General features: G+C 43.2%; 1 protein-coding gene across 1 annotated transcript in view; it reads left to right on the top strand.

Annotated features, from left to right (window-relative positions):
• Nucleotides 1-11955, top strand: part of LOC134536962 (mediator of RNA polymerase II transcription subunit 1) — a 41271-nt gene that overhangs the window by 26255 nt on the left and 3061 nt on the right. The window contains exons 7-10 of the mRNA XM_063377074.1: nt 1343-1574; nt 3897-4077; nt 7745-7943; nt 8383-11955. The exon at nt 8383-11955 is cut by the window's right edge and continues 3061 nt beyond it. Coding sequence (XP_063233144.1) covers nt 1343-1574; nt 3897-4077; nt 7745-7943; nt 8383-11596 — 3826 coding nt within the window. The 3' untranslated portion in view covers nt 11597-11955. The remainder of the gene's footprint in view (nt 1-1342; nt 1575-3896; nt 4078-7744; nt 7944-8382) is intronic.

Here is an 11955-nt window from a genome sequence, read left to right on the forward strand (position 1 = left end):
AAGTTCCTGTGCAATAAGTTCACTTTGCACGCACGCACGTGATTTGACCTTTCTGTTATGGTTACCTGATCAATGAATTTAAATTTTTAATCCCCTTCGGAAATTTTTTATTTGATAATACTGCAGAGCTATCAACCATTACGGATTTTCCGTAATTATTACGGATTTTAACCCCGAATTACAGAATTACGGAACATTGCTGGTTTATTACGGAAACGAGGCTTTGTGCTGCATGGTAACGGAGAAAATTCCGTTTCTGCTGTGCGTGTTTCGTGAACGCAGTTTGAATACATCACTTGGTTGCACAAATAACAGAACTAGTAAGTGTGCGCATGTACTGTCGAAATAAGTAAATTAATTCTCGTGTTTTGAAATAATAATGGGATGGTATTACGTCCGTTGTACGATACAACTAGTACATATTCTCGGACTTATCGTTTGAAGGCTACTTACATCACAATAATTTTTGTACGGTACTTTGGCTAACCTGTGTGGTTTTAATTTATTTCTTGAAAGCCATTTTTTTTTCATCATAGTGTTCTTGTCATGTCTACAGACGTGAAATTTTTTTAAATTTTTTTTGATAGTGTTGTGTTCTTCAGTGCCGGTTGTAGAAATGAAGCGTGTGACAGAATAATGTGTATCGGGGGGAGAACACTCAATTCTTCAGAACTTTCGATTTAAATATTCAAAAGAATGGCCATGCTTGTCGTTTTCAAATGTTTGGAACGCCACACGTTTTGTAATGTATGCACGTGTGACTTTTCGATTGCACATGGTGGAAGGGATGACTGTAGATGGCATATTGAATCAAAGAAACATGCAGAACATTTTAAAGCCGTGACGAGCAATAAATCTATATCTTCGTTTTTTCGCTACATCTGAAGAAACGAAAGTAACGAACGCAGAGTAATTGTTTACAAGTCCCAGTGTTTGTCTTGTTGTTTGTTTACATGACAGTTCTTATCCAACCAGGATAAGAGAAGTTTAACTTTTAAAAAAAATACTTTGAATTGAAGATTCAAAATTTCCAGTAAAATTATTGACATTTCTTACATATTCAGATGATTGTATTGTTCAAATAGAATTTTTTTTATTCATTATTTTGCATTGTATTCATATACTTAGGCCTTTATTTTTCTTTTTTTTGCATATTATTTTCCTTGTTTTATCTTGTGAGTGTGTCATAATGCCCCAGGAAAAATTCATCGTGCATGATTTACACGTACTTTTTTCATATAATTGTCATTACTGATGGGTGTGATTTGAGGTTGGCAGCTCTGATACTGTGTGCGTGATCGTAGAGCTGCACTTGCAACTGGAGTCGGCGGGACTGTTGCAGCACGCCGTGCTACGCGAGCGTGACGGCTGCCAACAGCTGCGCGCTGCCCGCCTGCTTCGTGCTGCGGCTCGACCAGCCCATGCCGGTCGCCCTGGCCCTGCTGCGCCGCATGCAGCAGCTGACGGAGCTGGAGAGCACGGATGCCCTCTCGCCCGTGCCGCTGCTCAGCCTGGTGACGCAGCACGCCTCGGGCGGCCGGCTCGACTGCGCCGGCAACCGCGGCCTCTTCGTGGTGCGTGGGGCCTCCCTTCCTCTCCCTGTACTGGTGCACGCGTTGACATTACCGTGCTTCAGTTCTTGATGGACGGGATGACAAGTGGAAACTTTAGAGGACTCCTTACAGGACAAGATGGGACAGATGCTTGTATGAAAGAATGATTGATATTAGTGATGGGATTTTCGATACCTCAATACCTCGATACCTTCGATACTTAACGGTATCGCAAAAAGTATCAAGTATCGAAACTGTAAGTTCGATACATTTTTTCGATACCGGAATGCTTGTTCATTTGTGTTGAATTAAGTTTTGAGTCGTATCGAAAGTATCGAAGTATCGAAAGTGTCGAACTGAAAAAAACTATACAGAATCGAGTATCGAAAGTGTGGTATCGTCCCACCTCTAATTAATATGAACATCACAGCATGATGATATCAAAGACTGTCAAGTTTCGTCTAAAAATTACTGATACAATATCCTTGGTTTACTGGAGGATGGGGAAAAAAAATCATCTTGGACAAGTGGGGTTGTCCTCCTCGCGTCTCCGCCTGCGGGTGAAGCGGCGGTCAGGCGAGCTTCCTTTCACGCTGTGTGTCGCCGTAGGACAGCTGGGTCAGGCTCCTCCAACCGGGGGGCCGGGGTTCTTGGCGACAGCCCTGGTCAAAGCACGGGCTGGACATGTGACTCCAGTGGCCTCATGTGGCGTGGGTGGCGTCTGTCTCATGAGTGCGGGCACCATCAGGCCAGGGCACCCGGGCAAAGAGCTGCCTAACAAACCTCCTGGTGTCTTTTCGGGATACCAGCACGGGGACCCTTACAAACACTCTCCAGACAGGATGCAGGGTCCACGCTGGGGTTGCTGGGGCAATACTGATTCTGTTTGCTGCAGCTATAAGTTGGCCTCTCTATGTTTTTTACAAAAAACAAAATATTAACACAGTTTAATTTAAAAGACTATCATAGACCCACCTATTATCAACGCTATTTATGCTGTTGCCACCCAGGTAACATTTCAGTTTGTTTATCACCATAATATTATCATATTATTTTATAATTTAATTAATTTCAATGTTTAATTTAAAATATATAAGTAAAACATAATACCCTACTGCACAACCTAGTGGTCCAGAAAAGTTTGACTTCATCTACTTAACCACATGTCATGTTAGTGTGTATTCATGTAAAACTCACTATGATTAAATACATAACAACCCAGTAATAAGTAATCAAGCACTTGTTGCATTGCTGTGTCACTTTCTCTCTTCGCACTCACCTTTGTATTTATTGCATTATCTCTTACAGGGATTTAAAAATATTTTTTAATCTGCATAATCATCAGGGAAATTCAGGAAAACTAAGCCAGTAACAAAGTGACTGCCACATGGCTCCTGAAGCAGAACCTTGATCATTAACTGACTTGGTGGAGCAGGTTCAATTCCAAGCCATTCCCCAGTCAAATCATTTGTATATAAAAAAATCATGCAAAAACTTTAAGTAATGTTGCATTAGGAAACCAATATTAATTTGTGTCACACAGTTTAACCGGCATCAGTCGTCAGCTGAAATTTGTAGCAGCTAAAACCAGGTTTAAGCTATGCCTACATAAACCAGGTACACCAACTGGAAACTCGTGACTTTACCAGCAGTTACTTCCCAATTTGACATGGCAACCGCTGATGCTGTCTCATGGTAATTCCACCATGATGACATACAATATTTCTCCCAGAGTTATCTTGCCGATAACTCATTCGCAGGTAACATTATGCAAATAACGTTTCGTTGATGCACGCAAGACAAGGATATATTTAATTCACTTCTATGTCCAAACGGCGTTGCTTCTTGTTACGCTCTTTGCTCTCGCTGCCTCTACGAGAAGATATTAAAAATTCACAATTTCAATGCAATTTTTCTCATGCCTTCCAGGTCTGCCAGTCACCAAGTCAGTCTCTCAACAACAACAACAACAACAACAACAACAACAACAACAACAACAACAACAACAACCCAATTCTCCCTTCTCTTCTGACGCAACCTCCCGAATCACAAGGGAAAAAGATGCGGCTTGTCCCGAAAGTCACTGAAGCTAGCCAAGGATGCCCGATCACACTCGGGACTCCTAACACCTGTGATCCGATAACCGCCCTGACAACACGCTGGCTCGGCAGCGGGCACCCAGAACCAAAGCTGAATGTGGCACTTCGACAGTAGTGTCACAATAGTGTGAAATTTGCGGATGAACTAGCTTGGTTGTTACAGAGATTGTGTTCCTAGAGGTTTGACGCTGACAGGAGGACGAGATTGGCGAGCGTGGCGAGGAGAGGACATTGTGTGTTGCAGTCGCTGCCCGACCAGAGCCACTGCTACTTCATGACGGAGAGCAAGGCGCTGGAAGGCGTCATGGTGACGAGCGTCCCCTTCACGCACCCGGCGCATGTCCCCCAGATCCTGGCCCACCTGCGCCAGCAGGCGCTGTTCAACACGCTGGTGGCCAGCTGCGTTCGCCCCGCCAGCCGCCAAGGTCGGTCCCCACCAGTCTGCCACTAACAAGTCTTTGCGTATACCATCCTTGATAATACTTTTTTTTTTTTTTTTTTTTAATTTTACTACTTGTTAATGTTTCTAAGACCATAAATTTGTGTTCATTGAAAATTTTATAACATTTTAAGTCATTCCGACGAGAAAAAAATTGATTCGATACAAAACACAGATTGTTATTTCACAGGAGAAACTTTTTTATGAGTCGTTTGCTATTAACAAGGCGTTTAATTAAATTATGTGCTAGGATCAAAAGAAGAGAAGAAGAAAAAAATTGGTATTAAATTATATAAAAAAAATTTTTTTGGCACAATATTTGAAAATAATATGGCATCGTTCAATTTAAGATTCCTTAGAAATAAAAAATTCAGTATCAGATGATGCTCTTTATGAAATACGACAGGAAAATTCATTTCCAAAATTCTTATTCCAAATTTTACTTTCCAAATTCCTAAGGGTGTTTCAACCAATTTTTTTTTTTTTCAATTCAAATCACAGTTAAGATCAAGATCTTCACCAAAGATGAAGTCAAAGATCACTTAAATATTTTGCTAAATTAAGAACATTCTATAGATATGTAACATTTGAGTACTTAGTAGCCATAAAAAAAAACAATGCCGGCAGCAGTTAACTTTGTTGCTGAATGGTCGAAAGGGGGTGGGAGTCGTTCGTGTATCTGGACACTTGCTGTGTATTATCCGCCCGAAAAATATATCGAAGCTTGTCAGGATAACTAAGACCTTGTTTCTTTACGTTGTCTGATGTTTTCTAGCGTATCCATATGAGTCCTTCACAGCCACTGGGCAAGCACAGAAGTGTGTGGTGTTTTACAATGAAACCTTATCTGTTTGCAGACATTTCTAATGTATATTTAACTCTCTTCCCAGTAAAACTTAGTAAGCCAATAACTTGTTGCTGTGTGTATTTTCTTTTCCTGTAATGCATAGTTTTCTTACATGAAGTGGAAAATAAAAATCCTTCACTGTAATAACCCTAAAACGCTTGTGTTCAAGGCACCAAAGTTATTTTTATTCTCCTTACATCGTGAGTAGACTTTTTTTTCTTCAAAGTAGGCGGGAAAAGATGATTGCCAGTAGAAGAATATCAATATAATCATTGTAATGCCAGGTTTCTTAGGTATTTTAAAACTTGTAATTAATTTTTACCATGACTACTAGTGTACCAAATATATTACAGAAAGTAATTGCACTATTTGGCGCATCAATATGTTAACAAAAGTAACTGTACACTGGTTTATGTTGCTACGTGTGGGTCAGCCATTTTTACGTTCAACAATTTCCATTTCATTTTCACTAAATTACTCCTACTAAAAGCTGTATACGGAAAGCTAAGATGTTTACACATCAAAAATTGTGGATAGGGTGAGTGAGTGATGTAGGAATGTTACATTCTTTGAATGATTTGTGCAGTGGGAGAGGTTTGTACATTTTTAAGCACCGGTCAATTTGAACATTCTTGTGGTTTCTCTATAAACTATAACTAGGGCCTGGAAAATTTCGGTGTTTTCAGTATGTAAAAAGCGGTACTTTCAAATTAGAAAAGCTGTGGTTTAAAGTCGGTATTTTCGTTATGCAATGACTAAATTGTGCAGTTATTGAATATAACAGTTTACATATTTAATAAACAATCCATGTATACTAGGAATAGACTAATTGACTAATATGCATAATAACAGCCAATTAAATCCAAAGCAGTTACACAAAACAGACACGTTGCTATAGATGTTATCAACTACAAATTTTCTTCTTTTTTCGGCTGCCGATGCCACATGTTTAGCCGACTTTAGGTGTTTGTCAATGGTATCTTTTCTTTCCCATGAAACTTTACAGTTGCAAAATTTGCACATCACTGTGCTATTGTCAGTACAATAAAACCCATGTTGTTTGCTTGCATTCAATAAATATGGTATTGGCATAATGGAGTGGAGGAACACAGGGTTGCCACTTGAACAAACCCCGGCGCACAAATGAGAAGAAACTTAGTGCGAACTATACCCGAGATCAATTTTGGGCATCAAAACCATACACGAGCACAGCTTATGTAAAAATAAGGTAATTATGCTGAAACACAAGACTTAGGTTAAAGGATACTTAACCTTGCGTGAGTATTAGTGATCTGCACTAGAATCCGGAAAAACGGACTTATAAACGGAATGGTCGCAATAGCCGGGCCAATTTTTACACCCCCCCCCCCCCCCCCCCCCCAACATATATATCCAAATACATAAAAAAATCGCCTATGTTCGCGTAGATTTCATATTCAAATAGTCTATGGTGTAAAAAAGACAACTTTTTAAATTCATATTACACCTCGGAGGCTATGCTAGCCTGCTGGTGGTTATTTTCGTTCAAAACGCGGAGAAGGAACGTGTGTGGATCAGGTAGAAAACATTCAGCTATAAACGAAAGATATAAGAACAATGCTACCCTGAAATGCTGTGACATGTTTTTGGAGTAGATAATCACAGCGACAGACCGACAGGATGCGCTCCCGCCCTTACTGTCAGCGATGTTTATTTTGACAGCTCAAGCAATTATCTTTTCCACGTCCCTTCACATCGTAAAAAAAAAAGAAGAAAAAAACACAGAATGCACATGGAAAAGTAACTAGTGTGCAGTAAAATAAATATATTTACGGCCTTGCTAAATTTTTCTATTCAATAATATTCGAGGTATTAGTGATTTTTCAGCAGAAACTGCTGTGTGACTAATAAATAAATTGTATCATAATAACTTAAACTTATAAAGTATTTATTAACGGCAAAGGACAGTCGTATAAACCCATAAAAATATTTGTTTTACCAAGAATGGACTATACAACCTGGCTTTTGCCGCACGCGGTGTGGGAGGGGAGGAGGATGCTGACAGTTTCTCACGCAGAAGGTTGAAATAAGGGAGGGAATGTGTTGAAATGTTAGTTGGAAGGGGGGGGGGGGTGTTTTTACATGGTTTGTGGCTCTGGGAGGGATGAGCCTTGAAGAATTAGCAGGGGATGGGAGAGATAAGCGTCACGTCACGTCACGTATGACGTCAAGCCGCCGCTAACGCCAGCCTGGCCGGACGAGTTTCTTACTCTCTCGCAGAAGCTACCACAGCGGCTTTTCGTGCGGGAGGGTAAGATAACATGACAGCTGAGACGGCTTTTCGTGCGATAGTGGAGTGCCAAGCTCTGCTAGACACTGCCGCGTGGACAGTCTAGAGGGGTGGTATCTATTTTTAGCTTACAGTACAGCTCTCACCAAGATAAACGTGAACACATAGCGCCCATCAAAGTGTAACAGACTTATTTTTCAGCCGATTTTATTCAAATTTTTCACGGTTTTTCAAAAAAGGTCGTATAAACGGAATGGACGCATTATAAGGGGGTTGCATCGGCTGGATTCTACTGTAATGGTACTTTTCGGGGATATATTCGCATTGTAATATAGAAATGTTGTGGTTTTCGCGAATGTACTTACTTTTCGCGTTTTCATGCAAAATTCGCGCGAATTTTCGCAAAATTCGCGATCGCGAAAAATTCCAGGCCCTAACTATAACATACTGTGAAATCCAGCAATGGCGAAAATCCATAAAATTGTTTTAGGGAATGTTGTTATGCAATCAGGTGCACGGTGGGTGTGTTGCTTGCAGACTTTGAGAACGTGATCATGTTCGAGGTGACGGCGCTGTCGTGGCAGCAGCTGTCGGTGTCGTTCGAGCACCCCTTGGAGGAGACCATGACGACGGCAGAGCTCGACCTGTCCGACATAGGCGGCCTGCACTGCAAGGTGTACGGCAGCGGGGTGGATGCCGGGGCGAGCCCCCACGACGTCAGCAAGGTGCTGCAGAGGTGAGGGCCAGGTCGCCACAGGGAACTGTTAGGAATTTTGAAAATGGTCTCCCGTGTTCAGCAAATAAGTTACCGTGTTCTATCGCATAGTCGTCACACATTTTATACTGAAATCAAGTTTGAAAAGTAGGGGTGCGACATTTATGCGGGGGAAAAAATTTGTTAGGTAAAACCGAATGCTAAGATGTTACACATCAAAAAGAACTTTATTATGACTTCAGAAAAGTTTAAACATACCATGAATACACTACTTTGAAGTATCATTACAGTGTGCTGAAGAAAACTTTGATTTTAGTGCATAATTAACAATGAAAGTACTAATGTATACTGAACTATTATTAAATGTAAAATGTCATTTAAAGACTTTAAACTACATATTACAAAGTGAAGTACTTTATAATGATCTTCCAGTGTATATATAGTACGGTGATGACTGCAGGTGCTGGTCGATCCCGGTCACGATGCGGTCCCTGATCCGGACATGGCAGTGCCAGGACATGGAGGCCAACGACCTGGCGCTGGGCGGGAACCTCGGCATGCCCCCGGGCAGCGATCCCGGGCGTCATCCCGGCTCTAGCAACCACTCCGTCCCAGAGTTCGACGTGGGCCGGGTGAAGCCCGACCCGGACGGGATGCACGGCCGGCAGGGGTTCGGACCGGAAATGTCGGACGGCTTCCAGAGCCCCCTGCTGCAGTCGGAGGGTCAGGAGCCGGTGGCCAGCACCTTCCCGTTTGTGAACCTGCTGGTGAGCCCGGTGACGGGAAAGGGTTCGTCCCTGATGGCGGTGATGGGGGACTCGCCAGGCTCGAAGAAGTCACGCAAGAGGAAGAATGCCGATGGTTCGTGGAGGAGCCCGAAAAGGAAACAAAATGAAGACTGCGATATAATGCTGGAGAGTTCGAGCAATGAGTCAACACCTCTTGGAACACCTACTTCGCAGGATGCTTCTGCGGAAGTGGAACCCGAAGATGACGTGGAGAAAGATAACTCTGACTTTGATGAGGAGGAGATCATGGAAATTGAAGAAAATGATTTTTTACATGGAAAGAAATCTAAAAAAGATAAAAAGGGGTCACCGCCTATCATACTAGACTTAGCTGAAAGTAAAAGCTTGGTACCGCCATCTGTAAGCATCACACCAATTTCAACAACCAATCAGAGTCTCAACTCTGTCCTCACGGACATGGGATTGAATCGACGTCCAGGTATAGAGATCATTCCTATCAAATCTACTCCCGCTGCATCTCTGCCTAGCTCCATCACTATCACGCCAATCACAAGCAAGAGTTCAAGTGAGGACAGGGCAAGGGATCGCAAAAGCAGCAAGAGCAGAAGTTCTGACGAAAGAGTAAAGTTGGAGAAGAAAAGGAAACGGAAGCGAGAGGACAGTCCAGGTGGAATCGCAATGGGGCCTCCCGAAAAGCTGCCTCCCAAACAGGATGCTCTATCCAAGCCGGTCAACATCAGCATCAAGCCAACAACAGACTCACCACCGATGTCATCTGTGAGACCTTCTTCGCCGGCTAGTAGTGTTCGAAAATATGCTTCGTCTCCGACGCACATCAACCTCTCCATGTCTAAATCAGGATCCGGAAAATCGTCTTCCTCATCACATCAAAGTCCAAAACACTCCCCTGGCTACTCCACTAGTAGCCCAAAGCACCACGGTACCTCATCCCCAAAGCATCAGTCCTCCAGTGGGTCAGGCAAGCCCAGTATGTCTGCTCTAAAGTCTGCCGCCAATTCCCCATCAACCATTGGCAAGAGCAGCTCAGGTGACATTCAGAAAAGCAAGTCATCCTCCAATAAAGATAAAGACAGGAAATTGACTTCGCTTGGAAGCGGTGTCTCATCATCAGGTTCCAGTCCGAAACTGAAATCATCTAGTGTGAAGCTCAAGCAACTCGATCTCACAGACGGTAATGGTGGCGGGTTGGGTGGAGGCAACACTTCACCCTCTGATGTGGGTGGGGATGGAAGAAAATCTTCCACACCACAAGCTAGGAATAGAAAACACACTTCGATATCAGACGTGATCGACAAGTTGAACTCCATGCACAATGTATCTGAATCTGGTGACGTCAGAGGAGGAACAGGCAAGGGCTCAATGACCGACAGTAACAAGAATTCTGAGTACATGGTGAAGCCTAGTGGGGATGGGATGAGAATTACCATCAACAAGACTAAATCCAAAGACTCTAAATCTGGCAATCCTAGAAGTTCATCTTATACTGGAACAGGTTCACCAAAAACTCACACAGGGTTAAAACCTGGTGTCAACAGTGGCCCGGCTTCCAAAAAACCTCACCAGGTGGTGCAACAGAAGTCTCCAAGTGGAGTGTCTAGTGGTACAGGGAAGTCAAGTGGGGGTTCATCCAAGATGCCATCATCAAAATCGAGTGGTTCTCCCATACCCAATATAATGTCGAAGTCATCTTCAAAGTCTACTGGATCCCCAAAGATGGTGAGCAGTAATGACACCAGCAGACGAGACAAATCAAGACCAAAGAACAACAGTGAGAGAGAGAAAAGTGTTTTCAGTTCATCAAAAGGAACAGATGGTAGGAAATCAAGCCCACTCACTTTGCGGGATGAGCAGGAGAATTACAAGTTAATGGCACCTCACTCTAAGATGGATTCAGCCTTGCCTCCTCAACTGGTTGTTGAAGGCCTGATCAAAACACTTGATACCAAGTTCCAGATTCCCAAACTTTCTGCAAGATTAAATGCATCTGAGAATGATTCCAAGAAGTCCATTACTGACAAAGTGTTGGTGAGTGACCCAAGTCGAGGTGAATCCATTCCTAAACCTTTGGAAATTATTAATAAAGTAGAAGGGTCATCAAAGTATCCAATCTCTTTGAAAACCGTTGATGATTTAAAAAACCAAAAATTGCCCCATGCTTCATTGCCATCAACACATTCAGTGTATTCTGGCGGAAGTGCTTCCATCGTGGGTATGTCCTCCAAAACTTCTGCCCCTGTGGTATCGAAAGCCATCGACGTGAGTCTTGAGACATCACAAGTTGCAAGCAGCACCATCATGCCGGTCATAAGTATTGTTCCTGTGACGGACCTGTCCTCCGAGCCTCTGGAACTGTCCGCCTCGAGGGGTAAGGCAGAGTCGTCTCGCGCTCTGCAGATGAAGGAAGAATCTCAACCAAACTCCAAGCTGGATGCAGCGAACACAGCCTTGTCACTGGTGCTTCCAGGAAAGACGATGGACAGCAACAATACAAAGTTCCCGACAGTGTCCAAGCAGGTGGAAGACGTCAAGAAGTTCAACCCTCTCACCGTGGAACCACCGAACAAGATGATGGCGGCACTGACATCGTCCCAGGAGGCTGCGGAGATACTGCTGGACTTCTCTTCCTCTTCGTCGGGGCTGGCCAGCAAGGCTCTGGTGCCAGAGCTGCCTCCGCCCAGCAAGCTGACGACGGTGCCCGAGCGAGCGTTGGCATCATCTACCCCCGGCCGCAGGAACACACCCCCTCCCCCTCCTCCCATGTTCCCCTCCTCCCCCTCTGTGTCGGTTCACATCCTGAAGTCCCCGGTGACGTCTCCCCTCATCAACCCATCGCCACACTCTGTCTCCCCGTGCATTACAGACGACGAGCTCATGGACGAGGCGCTGGTTGGAATGGGCAAGTGAGCCGAGGGCAGGGTGCTACACATGATGTGTCGGTTCTACTGTACTCCCGGTTCTCGGTTTGGTTCCAGTTCTTAAAAATCAATTGTCAGTGCTAGGTTTACCACCAAACTATTTTCAGTCACACCTAAAATAAAGAATGTCTTTATAGATGGCATGTTAATTAGTTCATTATGAATTCAGAGTGCTTCTTGTTCACTAGGTGGCCTGTAATACATATAACTGTTTTTGTAGCTGAATCAAAAAAAAATTTCTTGAGAAAGATTTCATATTATAAAAAAAATTAACACATGATGATGTTTTAGTTAAAATTGATGTAGGGCTATAAAAGTGATAGCAAACACAGTCAATGAATGGTAGAC

Source organism: Bacillus rossius, chromosome 11 (assembly GCF_032445375.1).
Source record: "Bacillus rossius redtenbacheri isolate Brsri chromosome 11, Brsri_v3, whole genome shotgun sequence".
Classification (NCBI taxonomy): domain Eukaryota; kingdom Metazoa; phylum Arthropoda; class Insecta; order Phasmatodea; family Bacillidae; genus Bacillus; species Bacillus rossius.